Below are 18193 nucleotides of genomic sequence, written 5' to 3' on the forward strand. Positions count from 1 at the left end.
CTTCACTAATGTAGGTTAACTCTGAATCTCGAAGGTCAAAGAAACTGATTCAGTCCATCAGTGCATCCTGGTTAAGACTGTTGAGTGTGTGAGTTAGTGTGTGGCGGTAGCAGGGGGTCCTCCTGTGTGTTTGTGTGGCAGGGACAGAGGAATGTAGATGATTATCTTCTCCGTCCACATCCACCCAAAGCATTAAGGAATTTGAAAACCCCTCTCAGCAGGCTAAGTGGCCTGTGTGGCTGGTAGCGCTGCTGGGTGAGACCGTACAAGTTGTTCCAGCGAAACGAGCAGCAGCCTGACTGAAACACATGAATTTGCACAGTGAAGCTTTCCTGCAAGCCCAGAGATGGCGTGGTTTGGCTCTGAGCTGGTGGCTCCTCTGGGAATAATGAAATGCTTGCAAGCTGAAATATGAGAAACCGCACAAACATCACAGCTGTTCCCATTCCCTTTCCTATTAAAACAAAGATCCTCTTTATCAGTAAGGGTAGCTTCTTTTTTTTTTTTTGCAATCATAATTGACATTATGGTAAAAGTTTGTGAAACTTGTCACTTTCAATTGTGATTTGAAAATGTGATGCAGCAAAGTTGGAAAAAAAAAATCATGATAGTTTCCAGAATAAACAAATAAACAACCATGAACCAGGTTCTGTTATAAGAGATGTAAATAAATCAAATATCCTGGGAACTGACTTATGAATATGAAAAGATTCTTAGCAGAACACTCATTAGGACATTTTTACATTGATTTTCACCTTCCTATTTGCGGTGTGTACCATCCTCATCAACAGTTGTTTTTCATGGTCCTTTTCAGGATTAAATTCAAAATGATGATGATGATGATGATCATGGTGACCATGGTGATTATTATTGACAACATGGAATGGTGGTGCAGTGCTCTCGCAACAAGGAAGCCATGGGTTCAAATGCAGTCTGGGTCATTCTGGGTGAAGTTTGCTTGTTCGCTCAGTGTATGCGTAGTTTTTCTCTAGAAATCATCTGGTTTCCTCCTACAGTCCAAAAGCTTGCATGTGAGGTTAATCAATCCATCTGTTGTCCATCATCCATACTGTTTTATCCTGTGTAGGGTTGTAGGGTGCTGAAGCCAGTTCCCAGCTAACTATGAGCGAGGGCAGAATACACCCCAAACAGGTCATCAGTCCACGACAGGCCAAATAAAGAGCCAGACATCCACACCAACTAACATTCACTCCATGGGCAAATTAGGGTCACCAGCGAACTTCACACACATGTTTTTAAAAACATGTTAGACCCTGAGAGGAAACTAGAGAACCCAGAGGAAATGCACACATGCATGGGGAGAACATGCAAGCTCTCCAGTGAAAGGCCTGGCCAATATTTGAATCCAGACCTTCGTGCTGTGAAGTAAGAACACAGTCCACTGCTCTACCGAGCTAATCTTTTTCCTCTTTATGTATTTATTCAGAAAATTGCCCTTTGATTTTTATTTTCTCATACATCAGTATTCACTCATGATTACGGATTAATAAAGTAATTCCATTCTGTACTATTCTATTCTATTCTATTCTTGATCTGATTTTACTTGAATTTATTGGAATGTTGCTAAAATAAAACATTACCTTGTTTTCTCTGTGAAATGTAATCACATACTGATCTTCTTGGTTTTCAGAAACATGTTGACGCCCTCTCGTGACTGCTTTGGTCATTGCCATGATTGTCAGTCGCGCAGCAGGTGACGTCACGGGAGCGACGGAAGCAGTGAACGTGAATCTGGCTGATTCATTGTAGCCTGTTGGCTGGATTCGACAGTCCACAATAAAACAGTCTTACCGAAATAAGCTGAGGAATTCTTAAGCAGGTAAGCATCAACACTGCTTCTAAAAAGGATCAGAACCTCTTTAAATGCGATAAGACTAAATCAGCGTGAAGTATTTGTCGCTGTTTTTTTCTCCGGTCCGAAACGGTGCGCGCTGAGTTAGCATAAGCAGGCTAACGTTTCGGCTAACTGTGCAAATAAAACGAGATCAATTTTAATTATATGTTTTGATATAAACCTCAATTGTCACGATCATACATTATCGCACTCACTTCAATAAGGTGGACAAGGCGCTCTTATCGTGATCTTTCATCATAATGTTTACTTCCCATGACTATGCACTTGCTAAGCTAACAGTTATTAGCTCTGCTATGTTTTCCTCTCGATTATGACTACTAGATTACGTGTCATTTTTAATTTAGCGACATTTGGTCTATATTGAGTTTATAGTGTGAATTGTGTCCACGTTTGCTATTAACAAAATGCTTTTCAAGTTATTTGTCATCTCTGCATGTAAATTGACGTGTTTACACAACTTGTTTTAAACGCTGTCGGAGAATCAAGAATGTTCAGAACATGTCAGTCAACTACACTTTTATATAAGTTGGAAACAGTTTGAATCTGATCTTAATGAGGTCAGAAATAGTGCGTTTTCAGTAGATCGTTGTCAACAGATGTTTTTTTCAGCTAATCCTGTATATTACAACCGCATCAACGTTCATGCACGCATAATCCATATTATTATACGTTTGTTGGTGAGTTTAACCAAAATGCTTTTGCTTCCACAGATCTCATTATGGACCGACTGCTGAGGCTTGGAGGCGGCATGCCGGGGCTCGGCCAGGTAATATAAACTAAGTTATTAATGGTTGAGAATGCAAAAGAAAAAAAAACCATTTTTTAGAGCGAAATGTAATTAAAAAAATTTGATTATTAATTTTTAATGTATGACTACTGCCAGGTTCACTCTGTTTAGCCGTTGTCTTTGATAGATCTGATCATATAACAATCTGTTTTAACCCTTCAGGGCCCACCAACAGATGCTCCAGCTGTGGACACAGCAGAGCAGGTGTACATCTCCTCTCTAGCTCTCCTCAAGGTAATCTCACTTTATGAAAGACACAATTTATTTATTTATCTATTTTTTGGAAGAGCTCCTTTTGTGACTCCTCATGCTCTTTGCTCTTCATTAGATGCTGAAGCACGGGCGTGCTGGTGTACCAATGGAAGTCATGGGATTGATGCTGGGAGAATTTGTTGATGACTACACAGTGCGAGTGATCGATGTTTTCGCCATGCCCCAGTCAGGAACAGTACGTATCATCCCTAATGGGAAGAGTTATGTTTGTGAAAACTTATTGTAACAGTGGTTTCCAACACTGAGTAGAATCTAGATCAGGTGTAGAAAACATGAATTCCTTTGTTCACCAGAGTTTTGTTGTACTATTTTGGCAAATATGGAGTGAGGTAATGTGGGATGGGAACTTCAGGAAAATGAGTTGGGAACCACAGTCATACAATAACATTGCTGTGATGTTGTGCGTGGCACTCGTGTTCTAAATTCTGATTATGTTCATCACAAAAATGTGATTTGTGCTCTGGATAGGGTGTGAGCGTTGAAGCGGTGGACCCTGTGTTCCAGGCCAAAATGTTGGACATGCTGAAGCAGACGGGCAGGTAAGACTTTAGCATGTATTGCTATAGTTTATTACAATTGTTTCAACTGAAATGTGTCCATATCGGTGGGGGGAATCGCATCCTGAAACATAATCTCAGTCTTTCTGTCAGATTACAAGTATACAGCAAATGAGATTTAAACTTCTGAGTAACTTTAAGGGGAATCTACTTTTTTTTGATGAATTGAGGAAATTTCAAAGAAAAAATCTGACCAAATGTTGTTTTTTCTTTCCTTCATCAGACCAGAGATGGTTGTGGGGTGGTACCACAGTCACCCTGGATTTGGCTGCTGGTTGTCTGGTGTGGACATCAACACACAGCAGAGCTTCGAGGCTCTGTCAGAACGAGCTGTCGCAGTGGTGGTCGATCCCATTCAGAGTGTGAAAGGAAAGGTAAGTAGCTCTTACATTTACTGTGAATCAGAGGGCGTCTACTCCTCTAACTTTCTGCTCTTGCTTTGTTCAGGTCGTCATCGATGCCTTCAGATTGATAAATGCCAACATGATGGTGTTGGGCCATGAACCGAGGCAAACCACATCTAACCTGGGTCATCTGAACAAACCCTCCATCCAGGTAACGCCTTCTACAGTCCACATGTGCATTTCTCTTAAAATCTTTAAGATGATATTATTTGAGGACATTTCTGTCCATTTCAGTTTCATGAAACATCCTCCCAGTCACCGACTTTTAAGAATAAAGAAACGACGTACATTTTTATAGTCAGAAAGTCACCGTGTTTCAGAGGGAAACCGGTTCCCCTCTACAGTATAAATCACCCTGGAACAGAACAGAACTCCAACAGAACAGACTGTGGGTGGGCTAAGGTCACAAAGGGAAGAGGTGAAGAGGGCCGAACAATGAGAAACAGATGTGTATACCAACACACACTAAACAAATTCCATGGTGCTGCCACTCAGAGATTTAATTTATAACAAAGCAGAAGGCTGAAAATCTCAAATGTTTGTGAAACACGCAGAGAAGAAATTCATCATTTAATGACTTGAACTTTCTGTTTTCAGGCTTTGATTCATGGACTCAACAGACACTACTACTCGATCACCATCAATTACAGGAAAAATGAGCTGGAGCAGAAGGTTCGTGTTGCAGACATTTTAAACAGCTGTTTTTATTGGTGTTTTTTTTTTAATTAGAAGTAAAGAACACGGCTTGTTATCAATCGGCAGATGCTGCTGAACTTGCATAAGAAGAGCTGGATGGAGGGTCTCACCCTGCAGGACTACAGTGAGCACTGCAAGCTCAATGAGACTATTGTCAAGGAGATGCTGGAGCTGGCGAAGAACTACAACAAGGTGAGGCTCCGCAGGCTTTTTCGTTTCTTGCCTTTATTCATTGAAAAGCAACTTAAAGATAGAAATATTTTATTTCATGGTTGGTTTTAAAGCACTAATACAAGATGTTGACTTTCTTAGGTTTTAATTGTTTGACTTTGTGATGAAACATTCATTACCTGATACCTGCATTGTGCTGCATGAATCTGCATTTTTTTTCATCTTTTGATTTTCTTGATTCTCCATCTAATACCATTTATAAACAAATGGATGCTGGAATGTATTGGTTTTCTTATTCAGGATTGCTCTGAGTTGTGTGAATTTTGGAGTGATACATGAACGACTGAGCGGACGTTTTTAAAGTGCTTCACCTCAATACTGAAACACTTGTTTTCACCTCAGGCTGTTGAAGAAGAGGACAAAATGACCCCGGAGCAGCTGGCGATCAAGAATGTTGGAAAACAGGTAAACAAAAACTGAACTAAGGCTCTCTAATGAGGAATTTCTGTTGTCAGGCCAGTGTTTGTATTCATCACAGACAGATAACATAAAGAGTGAGAAAGTACAGACTGACGTGTCGTCACAAGCGGATGATTTACAGCTCATTTGTCTCTGTTGGGAATGTTGCCAGCCTGTGTTGTGGAGCTTGTATTTGCTCTGACCTCACATTGTATATTTTTTTTCATGAAAGTTTCTTGTTCTTCTCCTTGCAGGATCCCAAGAGACACTTGGAGGAGCACGTAGATGTTTTAATGACATCCAACATTGTCCAGTGCCTAGCTGCCATGTTGGATACTGTGGTTTTCAAGTGATGGCCCTCTGTGTGTATAACTGTTAATATTACAAGCCTTGTTTTCTTTTATATAAAATAAATGTATGTATGAAATGCATTTTTTCTTGTGTTGTGCTTTCATTTTCCCAAATTGCCCAAACACATGGTTGTTTTTGTGATGGGTGACTCTAAATTGGCTGTATAGGTGAGAATATGTGTGGTTGTGTGTCTGCAATGGAGAGCTGCTCAGCTTTCAACTTATGTCAGATGGGGAGTGATTCAGAACCTGTGGAACAGTGCAGAACATAAATCAATGTTTTTTCTGGTCAGGATTTTTGAGGTTTCACCAATTCTAACCACTGGGAGGTGCAATAGTTAAATTTTAAAAAGTGAGTGACTGTGAAGTTCATTCAAAATGGAATTCTTCAGTTTCCAGTAGCTATTGAATTATCAGAAGGATCTTCAGGATATTTGAAACTGTTTTGTATGCACACTGTGGATATTCCTCTTTTAAAGGCCAACATGTTGAGAAATGACTTGCTACGAATGTCCAGCAATGCTTAAATTTCCAAGAAATGTGAAAATGCAAGCACAGCTTAAAGGGACATTATGAGTAATTATTGCATCTCTTTTTTGTACAATAAGTTGGCCTGGGCTTCTGCATTATACAGCGAATGTTCAGAGACATCAGGTAGTAATACAAATAAGAGAAGGAACAGATTGGACGTAGAGCAGTGTGTTTCAACCTTTTTAGCCAGGGTGCTTTTTTTTTTCAAATAAACAATGTTTTTTGCAGGATTTGTCCTGCCATGACACAGCTGCCTCGTTTGCTCATGTTAATTTGTTCATTAGAAGCCCATCTTAGCTTTTGTGAACTAATCAGTGGCTGTTGTGTGCGGTTGCAATACCAACGTTTTACCACCAGATGGCGCATGAGCTCCGTGGTGCAGAAAAACCTGTCAGTGGTTGAAGTCCAGCTCAGGGGCGTCACAAGGGTTTCAGGACCGGGGGGGTGGGGGGCTTAGCCCTGCAGTAGAGACACATTATGTGAGCAAACAGCACAAAACTTCACAAACAGTTAAAGACTGAGAAATCATTCACTATTATTCAATTCTTTTAGTGCAGCACAACAAACAAAGCTTTTCACATATAACAATGTTCTAATATAATCATGTTATTTGTACATGTGTTATCATATGTTGAAACACACTTGACTTGACCTGACAGGACTTGCCCAAGAAAAAATGACTCGGGACTTACTTGAGACTTGAAGGTTAAGACTTTCACATTTATGACTTGGCCCCATGTCTGGGAGATACTGAGGCTGTTGGCATTTCTGGAGAACCTCTTCTGTGTTGGACTAGAATTTCAGCCTAATGTTGAAGATGGTGCCAGCTCACATATCGGTATTCCCCGATTAGTTGCACCGACTTCCCATGGATTGAGGTGATGGATGCTGTGGCCAGTTGTCTCTGTCTGCTGGAAAGAGTCACCTGCATCACTTTGGTTTTATTCTTTTTCAGCTGAAGGCACGAGGTTTAGACTGAAGGGTAAAGATTCAGAGGTGAGAGGACACAGCCCTGAGGGGAGCCGGTCCAGGAGTGTCGAAGGTTAGAGAAGGTGTTGTTGACCCGGATGCTCTCATGTGAAGTGAAACTGGGTTTTAAAAAATCCACTTTATTGTCCCCAATAGTTCGGGTTTGCAACTTAAAGTTCTAATCTAGAGCCACAAATGGCTCTTCTGTAGATTTTTTATGGTGCTAATGATTTGTGAAAGAAGTTATTTTTTTTAAACTTATTCTTATCTTGTCAATCATTCTTTATAGCACCATACACTCACAGCAATAATTTCTCTACTGAAATATACATCATGTCCTGACATGTCAGCAAACAAAAGAAAATGGCCAATGTGGTTAATTGATGAAACTGCTAAAATGGCCTCAAAACCGTTAAAGATAAAGTGGCTTCAGCTTTTAAATGGGATGATAAATGGTAGTCGTCCTTATAAGAAATGGTTAAACTTCACAAATGCAATAAACTAGTTTGAGTAGAGACAGACAACCATTTCGCTATATAAGTTTATCAGGTGTTTTATTGTAATCTGAAACATGCTTAGTAAATTAATTTGACTGAAAGATACAAAACAAAAATCACAGGTTTTGTTATAAAGGTTGCAGACGTTTGATTTGGTTTTATTGATTTAAGGCTGGTGAATCTAGAGTGCTACATCTTGTACATGATAAAATAGCTCTGTAAACATTTGGACATGTGCTGACTAGAGACAGTAGATATACTGGACGAGGCAGGAGGAGGTTAGTGGATCCAGTGAAGGAATGCATGGCGATTCCTCAAAAGTGCATCTGAAAGAGGAAGAAGAAGCAGTATTTCTTTCGGAAGAGAAAGACTCTGTGTTCGAGTCCCACATCTAGAAGAACATGTGCAGATTATTAACTGCAGCTTATCTGAGCGTTTCAGTTGGGAGAAGACTGATGTTCTCATTGTGGAGGTTCAACCTAACAGCCAACATCCTTCCAACTTTATTACAACTTCAGGAGAAAAAAAAGAGAAAAGTCTGTATAATGGCTTTACAGGAAATGGACCAGAGTTGCAGCTCTTTTTGCAGCATATGGTCTCCTTCCATTCTGACTGAGGAGATAGTTAAGACAGACATGGGCCCCCTGCCATTATATTGACCGTAAGAGGCTTCATGTTACATCATTTTTCTTCCCGAACAAAATCTTTGCAACCCACACAGGAGTGAAATGTTGTTTTCTTTCCCCTTGACCGGGCACGGAGACACGTTACGATATCAGGAGGTGAAATTAAACACGTCTGGAAGCAATAAATTCGACCCCACCGTTGTCCATAAGGTGAACTCGTTACAGAAACTTATAGAGGATATTCTCTGTGTGCCACAAGCTGGCGAGGACGCATACATTTAGTGTTTCAGTCTTTGCTTTTGTGTCATATAAATGCGTAAGGTTGTGTACTGAGCTTGTGCCACACCTTTTATGTTGTGAACATGCTGAGTGCTGTATTTTCCCAATTTTCTTACGAGCTGAAATAATGGAGGCATTTTCAGACACAGCGTGACACATCCTCTTTGGAGATGTCTCCCAGAGATTACACACCCCAACAAAACCAGAAGCAGCAACAACCTCACAATGTTATCACTCTGGACTGCGATAAGAGACTTCCCGTCTTCAAAAACCTCAAACCAGCGGCTTTTCTGTTCTCTTTCTTTCTTTCCACAGTGAAAATTCAGCCTTTTTAGTTTTCTGGTTTGCAGATAGTCGAAGCTTGTTACTCCAGGGACTTTTACAGGAGAATCGCAGATGCTTGTATTTAACGTAATCTTCTCTTCAGTGTGTGGAGCAACAACTGAGAAGAAGCGTGTATGTTATGTCACAGTTCCTGTATCATATCAAAGAGGTAATTTTCTCCCCACTTTCCTCGTGCGGCGAACCACTTCTGAGCTGAGCAAAGGGAGGAGGCTGTAAACACGGCTGAGGCTTTAAATGAGGCTGGTGAGGTTTGGTGTGGTTTAAGAGGACCGGTGACTCCTGTGAGGCTTTGGCCAAGTACATTTAACTTGACCAGAGCCAAACGATGACAGTTAATTCTCCACTTCATGCATTTGTTTTTTTAAAACTGTATTTTTCCAAGGTTTTGTTTTTGTGAAGCACTGAAAATGATTTGCTGCTGATTCACTGGGTGTTGAGAAATGAGACATCAACAATCTAACATGACATTTTACAAGCTGTTCTTCAATTGAGATTCAGTCACATGGTCTTCATATATGGTCATGACTTAAATATTTTGACAGCTTTTTGAAAGATTTAGATAAAACGTTACACAATCAGTAGGATCAATACCTCAGTTTCTGAAACCCTGATTATAAACTTACAATTATGCAAACTGTTTCATTTCTTTTTTCTGTAGAATATTTTAAAATATGCTTGATAGATTGGCACAAGCTGTTCCAGAGAGGAACGTTGCTCCTTAACAATGAGTCCAAAAAAAGTGAGTAACTTTTCACCTCAGAATGTGAATGTGAATGCACTCGTTTGACTTGAGTTCAAAATGTTATCTTTTTAACTAGCGGTCCATCATCTGTTGAATGATTTGTCAGTATACCTTGAAATCAGCAAATCTTAATCTAACCTCAGAGCAGACTATGGCTCAGGTGGTGGAGCGGGTTATCCTCCAATCAAGGATCGCAGTTCTGTTTATCCATGAGTCAAAGTGCCTTTGGGCAACACACTGAATGTGATGTTTCTCATAATAATACGTTAACACCTTATTGCAACCAGGTGTGTGAATAAGAGAATGTGACGAACAGAGCAAAGTGCTTTAAGACTGTTAAAATGCAACATAAGAGCAAAGTTTTACTTCAGATATTCAGAAAAACGTGTCCGTTTCAACATCCCCATTTTAAATATGAACTGCAAAACATACTCGGTAAGGATCTTCAAGTCATATGATTGAAATCTCCACAGCAGGTCATACAAAGGAATTCTCAGGTGAACCTGTAAACTTCTTTTTTTTTCTGCCTGAAAACCACTTTTTAACAGGGGAGACTGTAAAGCATCCTGCAGATGTGAGAAAGATGGCATTTCTGTATGTCGCAATTGCCTGTGAAATCTGGCATATATATATTGTGTCCGCTGCACATCTGGAGCAGCATCTCCGCGGAATGATTAATACCCCTCACCTCACCCCAGATCTGGTTCGACATGGCCTCCTTATAGTGCGTTTTCCCACCCCCCCCTTGTATTTATTGTCGTTTTTCACAAACCATAGATTTTACTGTGAACCGTTTGGGTGTTTCAGTGTTATGTGTGATCTGTCACACAGCTGTGTCGTCTCATCCTGAAGTCCATCGCTTTTACAGATAATCTGTTCAGGCTGTGAAGTGTTCGAATTTGCAGTATCCGATGTCTCTGTCCTGTTTGTTCCTGCACTGTTTAATACTAATGTGTACTAGCTTTGATGAATGGTGGCACCTCATACAGGAGGAGCCCATCAACTGATGTGTGTGTGAACTAATGTCAAGCTGAACTGATATTTTAAAAAACAGAACGTTTGTACCCTGATGAAACCGTAGTGAAATGAAATGTTCTTCTCACTTTCTTTTTTCTAAACACTTGTGAATGTTATTGATCAGTGATTATTAAGGTATAACAACAATACACTAGTTATAAGGGTTCGTTTCATCGCTTTAGTGTACATATCTCAGTTGTGCTTGCCTCCCGTTGATAGTCTATCCCTGATCATTGATCTCCAAATGGCAGTGGACCCTGGAGAGGCTGCCAGTCGTCACCTTAAAACAGAGACAGCAGTCTGACCCATGTGCTGTTCAGCGTCATGAATTAGCCTCACGTCTGTGCATGTGTGACATGTACAAGGAAGCCGGAGAACCTGGAATACATGCGCACAAACGCATGTAGAACACGCAAACTCGGCACAGAAAGACTCAGAAGCGGGGGTCCTCTCGTTGTGAAGCGATAATGTTGTGTTTGACACATTTGTTTAATTTGATGCATTCTTTTAGAAACAAATTGTTTACCGGAAAAATAAAGTACAAGAGTGATTTTCTATTTAGTTTTTGGCATTGATGCTGTCTGGAGGTAAGATTTTGCACACGACGTCATTCGTTTTTGTTCTTTTCAAATGACTGTTTTCTTTTTCCTTTTGTCTTCCAGTTGCTGTTTGTGTCTTTTTTGCTTATACCCCCACTGACTTTGAAGAATTCATGAGTTATTTTGACATTGTGCTCTGCAGCGTGGACAAGGAACGCTTTGTCCTCTGAGCCGTGATAAACTGTTTTTGCCTGGAAAAGGAAACACTGACGAAGACTCCATTTGTTTTTCAAGCATGTGCAAAAAAGATCTGTTTCTTCAGGGAGGGCCGGTGGTCAAAATGGTAGTTCACACAGGGAGCCTGCCGACCTACCACTCCTTATAATTACGTGAAGTCATTTCTCCCCATGTTTGCCTTCTTGGTTATGCAATGAAGCCATATGCTTCCAATCCACAGCCGAAAGGCAGAAACAAATAAGCACGAGGATTTATGAGGAACCCTTATCTCCCAAGGAAGATAAACATATCAAGGAGTATCTCACCCCCACTGGGGTGTTTGTCTGTCTGTGGCTCTGGAGATACTGGATGGACAAATAATGATGGAGAGAAATGATAGGAGAGTGAACGAGTATACGGACCCTGTGCAGTGCATCGGCGAGGATTCAGTGTTTTCATCAGTGATCGGAAGTTTTGGACATCAGGGAATATTTTAATCAACAAACCAGCTGCGTGATTCTCCTCAGCTGAGGTTTGCTGCTTCTCCCTGCACGTGTTCGTCTTTGGAGTGGATTTCCACATCCTTACACTCCCTGCAGGCGTCACTGCCAGAGCAGGCTGCGGTGCAGTAATGACAGTGAACCGGTGTTGTGATGTGACTCGTTGCCCCCGGGCCGGATTGTAGCGTTACACAGCGGTCTCGGAATGATGATGTCACTGTCCACAGAGTTTCCACCACAGCTGAAGGTCCGGGCAGATCAGGCCAGTGGGCGTGCGACTGGCAGCGTCTGCACAGAGAAGGAGGGTCTTTCTGAGCACGGCCACAAAAGAAGGGCGCTGTGTTCGCCGGTCTGGTCTTCAGGGACTCACTGTCTGGCTCGGTGTTATTTAAGTCAATAATGAACTCGGCGTATCCCCGCACACGCTGGAAATCATGCGCAACCTTCCCGTATATTTACCCTTCATCCTTCAATGTATGAGGGGACAGAGGTCTGTATATTATTCTGCAGTTCAGCTGCAGTTCTTGACCGTTGGAGTTAACTCTGGGAAAGGTCTTGTGGAAGTGTGGCAGGGAAGCCTGCATCCTCTGTGACATGCAGGAATGTAAGCGAGCAAATCCAAGTGAATCTACCAAGTCACTGCTGGAGAATTTACTGGCTCTAATATTTCCTGGAAGATTCATGGCAGCGACTTGTTAAATTAACTCCTCTAAGTTTCAGAACTAACGGCAAACCTCATCGGTTCTCAGTTGAAGTCACACGTAACAGTTTTAAATGTAGTTTTGTTCTGTTATGCATGATGTGATACTAATCCATCCATCGACTCTATCCTCCTTTAAATGTAAATTTTATCTAACTACTCCACCTGGGGGACGGCTGTCTGCAGAATGGATTGACTCAGTGGTTTATTAATGAGACGCTTGGAAAAATGAACTGAAACCTGTCAAATGGAACGAAAAGAATCTGCTCTCACAGCTGCAGTCATCTTCGGGTGCTTGCTTGTTTATGCCTGTAGCGTTTCTGATTTATTACATCAGTTTTACTGAGTGACAATTTTAAAAACTAGCTTCGGTGGTGGCACATATGCCTGCAAAATGATACGACCGGGTCTTGAAGTCATTGCAGAGAATAGGAACATAATGGATGGATTTATTGTTTTGGAAGATCTCAGTAGACAATTTGAGTTATTTAATAATATGTTGATTTTTAAAGATCCGATCATATGATAGCTATCTAATGTGCTCACGCAACTGTGAATTCAGTTCATTTTCTCTTAAAATGTATCAAAATCTGTTGAATTTTTTATTTTTTTACTTTCCAACTTTGAAAAAAAAGAAACAGATCTACGCAGTAAATTGACTTCTCCTTGGAAATTTTTTTTTAGAAACCACGACATTTCCTCCTCGGTTGGAAGGCTGTTGTTGCTGACCAAAGAATCCCCAAAACAAACTCAGACTTTCTCAACACTTCACCATATCAATGTCCCAGCGGAGGTCATGTTTAGATTGCACCGTATATGATTCTGAGAGCTTTCAATGCACGTCTGCAAAACTTAGTTCACCTATAGTTCAACTGTGATTGTATTGTATCTGTATAAATATCAGGAGAAAAAAAAAAGGTGTGTTTTACATACAGGTGAATGTCAAAAGGTTGTCGGCTGATACGTTACTTCCTTTACCTTTTTGTGCACTTCACAGCTCCTGGTGTGTCACAGTTTCCAGTGAGTCAGACGTACACCAGAGCACCATGCTGTTCCAAGTTTTTGCTTTACTTTTAATAAGTAACGGACTAAATGGCATCTCTGTGATATCACGCGCTTCATTCCTGGAGGATAGAGTGAAGGTGTAATCACAGGAGGTTAAAAACATCAAACACACACAAACAGGCACATGCATGCAATACACACTCTGATGATGTCAGGTTCATTTTAAAGGGGCTTTTATTATTATATTTAACAGTATTTAAAGCTGGGGCGAGACAGATTGAACTAGGGTTGGCAGTTTGTTGAGCAAACGACGTCAGTGAATGCGAGGTAAGCTATGAACGTTTAATATAGAGATCTGACTGAACTTTAGGCCTTTGGTTTTTTTGTGATCTTTGCAGCTTGTTGTGTGTTTCGTTTTTTTCACACGCAGCTCAGCCTAGATCAGAAATTTCAGTTACGGGCACTGCTGAGCAATGCAGTCGTAAATACCGCAGCAAGTTTCTTTGGTTTTATTGCAAAATAATTTTGTTTCCAAGCGTGTCGGGGTGTTTTACTGGGCTTGGAACTCTTGCAGTGGTGAATTCTGATGGTGTTCCTAACAGGGAAAGCTTCGGGAATCTCCTTTTAATACAAACTTGATGTTTTCGCCATGCACAGATTTTCTTTTCTGCTGGGAAATAATGTAAGCAGCTCTGTCAGGGTGCCCGTCCACAGACTGTGAGTCACTCTCTCAGGGCTCGGCCCGGAGTTTTGTCGCGCTGCAGTGCCGTACATGTGAGTCACTGCCAACCTGAAGCACTGTTGGAGTGATAGTAAAATGAGCCCACACTTTCTTATGACAGTAAATGTGCTTTAATAGTCTTTCAGTCCCAGAAATCAAAAAGCATGGAAACACTGAAAAGAGAACATGATGTAGAAACAACGTGCTGCGGTCGAAGCGTTTGGTTTTCTCTCTCTGCCATCCTGGCCTTTTCCTCAGAAATAACGCTGTGGCTGCAGCCGGCCTCACATGCAGCCAAATAGAGAGAGGTATTCAGACCAAAAAAGGTAGTGAGGAGGAAGGAGGAGTGTGGGGGATGGTGAACCGAGAGAGAGAGAAAAGAAACAATGGATAAAGCTTGACGTGGAGAAATCATATCATCACCCACATGAAATTACTTTTTGATGAAACAGCTGTTTTTGATGTAACAACTTATTTTCAAACCCACTTATAAATGATCGCATTGCCTTCTGAACTGGCAGTAAACACATTTTGGAACAGTGTATGTACAGTAGTGCTGAGGGGAAAATGGATGAAAATCTAACTCTCATGAAAATGCATGAAATCTTTATCATATAATTACTACTGACAATGCAGTCCTTGCTGCATTCAAAAGTGCCAAAAATGGAAAAGAAAGTATCTTAAGAAGATATCTGTTTATAGGTTAAAGATCTTAGAGCTGATTCTGCATTAATTAAACATATTACAGCAACAAAGTGTACAAAAAACTATTGCATAATTAACCAATGCGACACATATGTTTCTGCCCTATATTCATATGTGAGTAACTAAACTAAAGTGGAAAATTATCTTTTTTTAATATTCCAAAATCAGCTGATGTTACCTGAAAGTGGTGGCTGTACTTGAAACGGACAAATAAAAACAAGGTACACATGTGTACTTAGAAGTTTAACACAAATATAATACAATCACGATCAATTTTCAGCACTCTGGTTGCAAATGTTGCCGATCACGTGACATTAAATGTAACAATTATTGCTTGCACAGAAATAAATGTTTACTTCATGGAGCAAACAATATTTTTCTGCCTTTACCCCATGTTATATTTGAATGCACTAACTTCACGTTGACATCAGTGCATCAGTTAGTCTTACTCTTGCATTGACTGTGTTTTACGTTGTGGTCTTAAAATAATATGAACCACACTAAACAGGGCAAAGCTATCATTCCTACGAATAACGTCTACCCGCCATTGTTTCTCCGATTCAGCCTCCTCCAGGTGTTTGTGCCAGGACAGAACACAAGAGCGTTTCAAAAAGCCAGAGCCAGAGCAGGGAGATTTCACAGCTGTAGAATTTACACTTCAATTTCAAGATACAAACTGTGACTTCATGAAACAAGCGGACGTGTGGGAGGCGGAGGATGTGCTCTGACTGTATTTACTGAGGTGTCTGTGTATTCCCATGCATATTTGTGGAGGTGTGTGTGTGCGTACGTGCGTGTGTGTGTGTGTGTGGTGGTCTGTACTTTAATCTTCTCTCACTGCACCCCATTTTATTCACATGAAGCAGATAATTTCCAGCCAAGGACTCAGCAACACTGGCATGTGAGTCTGCAGCGAACTCTCCAATAACAAAACATTCATCTTTTTTTCTAGTGGTTATTACAACACTATCCCTCCACGTGACGATTTCTATACCTTGTCACATATTTCCCGAAACAAGGTGACTTCGCCTCTGGTGAGGCAGAGAGCAGGTAAGGTCCGCTCCTTTCCATACAGCCTCAGGTGAGCTGGCATGTCGCTGTTGTCTAGACAGGAGTGAGTAATGGTGATTCCTTCTGCAGGGTACATAGTTTAACATATTTCCCCTCACTGGTTGGTAAAGTGGTTTTGCATCATGGGGATTCAGCCAGAGAGGGAAAAAAAAAGTTCTCCAAAAAGAGCAAGGAGAGAGGAGTGCAGGCATGAGGAAACAATAAATTAATTAATAACCAATAAAAATGGTAAGATTTATGATTTGAGGCATCTGAGATGAGGGTATATTTCGCTTAACAGTGTTGTTAAGTGATCATTCCAGGCATCCCTATAGTTAGCTGTTGGCATCAACTCAACCCTAAACCAGATAAACCAGGTACAGAAGTAGAAAGGACGGTCATTTTGATTTGTAACGCCTATGAGCACGGACACACCGGCTAAATTCTGTCTGGAGTTTGAATGTTCTTTCAACACATACATACGAGTATACTTGTACTCAGCCTCTTTGTGGACTGTGCCTTTCATTCACTCACTATTGAACACGTCTCAGTAGAAATAGGACATAGAGCACAAAGAAAAAGTCAGACAAGGTAACAACATCTTTTTTTTTTACACGCAAATGAGGTCAAGTCAATTTGTACTGGCATAGTACACCAATGCATTAACTGAAACGGCAGAAGGTGTTTTGGATTAGATTTTAGAGTGGGTTACAGTTTGTGGCACGCAAACTCGGAGAACTTCAACAAAGGACTACAGGTTCGGCAGGATAACAGCTGCATTTATGCTGTGATATTAGACATCGGCAAAATACAGACAATGGGAAAAACACAGCAGCAACGCGAGCCTGAAATACAGTTTTTTCTTGCGCAGGGTCATCAAACCTCCACTCGTCTTCCCCGAGGCGTCAACGTGGTGAAAGTCACTTTCATCAGGGGGCTTGGGAAGGCTGCAGGAGTGCTGGAATGATCAGACCTGCGATACGTTATGGCCGTTTCAGTCTGTGGTGATCTGGAGAAAGTAATCTATGACTAATAAAACACATAATGAAGCAGAATGTCACAAGAACGGCTCTCTCATTACAGTTGAATGTTTCAACCATAAAACAGCCGGGGCAAACATCCAAAGCTGCTCAGCAGTTTCCCCACAAACGACTCTGCTGAGTGAAATGAGTGTATTTATCCCTTAACAACAACAACATTGGTTTGTTTTTGTGTTTCTGTTTATTTATTTATTTTTTCCAAACAAACACTTTTCCCGAATATCTAGGGTTCTTCCCACTAAAAGCTCCTCTTTCTTTGCTCCCTCTCTGAGTTTTTTTTCAGGACAACCTGTTCACTGAAAGATGACGGTGGCAGGAGGGTCACGCACACAAACACACATCGCAGACACACACCAGCGGCGTGAGTAACTGGTCAGGGCTGAGTGATTGTCTGCCCCGCTGCCGTCGGAGCTGACCGTAAGTCCTCTGGAAATGTGCCCTGTCTGTGCGAATATCATCACCCTTCCACCGCTGGCCGGATCAGCCGTTCATTAGCGTGATGAACTGTGGCTCCGTGAACTTGTTTCATAAAACAATCTGCCTGAGTTGGCGTGACGGCAGGAAAAGGGACAGACTCTTTCACACGGGTCCCAAATTCTGTGCATGTCTGCAAGGCTCGTTTTGTTGCACTAAACAGCATGTCTATTTTTTAATTTCTGTGAATAAACAACATGTAGACATGTTTCCCGCTTTTCCTTGTAGTCTCATAAAAATCTGGGCACCGTCTGGAGAATTAGCCTCAGAGGGAAAGGACAGCTCTTCTTTAATAAGGTGATTCACTGGGGACAGAGTGTGAGGGCACGGATTAAAGTTGAACACAGCTCACACTTTGCAGACTGCACTTCCTTTTCATTAAGTCTGGTGTTTCTCTGCAGCTCACCACACACACACACACACACACACACGAACACGTTGCCCCTTTAAGGTCATTCGTATTTACACCTGCTGTCACGGTTTAAAAACACAGACAGAAGTTTCCGTGCCCTCTGACTGAAAGAGATTCGTCATGAAAGACTCCCGTCCTGAAAATAGCAGTGCAGGTAATGTCAGGTTTGACTGACGGAGGTATAAACTGCAAAGAAACCTCAAGAAACACAGCTGTGTGCAGAGAGGGAGGCCAGAGTGCAACACTCACAAA

At 41.2% G+C, this 18193-nt stretch overlaps 1 protein-coding gene across 1 annotated transcript; it reads left to right on the plus strand.

Annotated features, from left to right (window-relative positions):
* Positions 1-1690: 1690 nt before the first annotated feature.
* On the plus strand, positions 1691-5654 carry psmd14 (proteasome 26S subunit, non-ATPase 14). The gene is made up of 11 exons (XM_030089429.1): positions 1691-1840; positions 2587-2642; positions 2826-2897; positions 2992-3111; positions 3405-3475; positions 3717-3867; positions 3941-4048; positions 4495-4569; positions 4660-4785; positions 5167-5229; positions 5478-5654. The coding sequence occupies exons 2-11, from the start codon at positions 2595-2597 to the stop codon at positions 5574-5576; spliced, it is 933 nt and encodes a 310-aa protein (XP_029945289.1). The 5' UTR covers positions 1691-1840; positions 2587-2594; the 3' UTR covers positions 5577-5654.
* The last annotated feature ends 12539 nt before the right edge of the window (positions 5655-18193 follow it).

The sequence above is a fragment of the Salarias fasciatus genome, chromosome 1 (assembly GCF_902148845.1).
Source record: "Salarias fasciatus chromosome 1, fSalaFa1.1, whole genome shotgun sequence".
Classification (NCBI taxonomy): Eukaryota; Metazoa; Chordata; class Actinopteri; order Blenniiformes; family Blenniidae; genus Salarias; species Salarias fasciatus.

What these genes read in the sequence shown, in the direction of transcription:
- psmd14 (XM_030089429.1), top strand. Translation starts at nt 2,595, where the DNA reads ATGGACCGACTGCTGAGGCTTGGAGGCGGCATGCCGGGGCTCGGCCAG. An exon ending in CCTCTCTAGCTCTCCTCAAG is followed by an intron (nt 2,898 to 2,991) that starts GTAATCTCACTT and finishes GCTCTTCATTAG; the next exon opens with ATGCTGAAGCACGGGCGTGC. An exon ending in AAAATGAGCTGGAGCAGAAG is followed by an intron (nt 4,570 to 4,659) that starts GTTCGTGTTGCA and finishes ATCAATCGGCAG; the next exon opens with ATGCTGCTGAACTTGCATAA.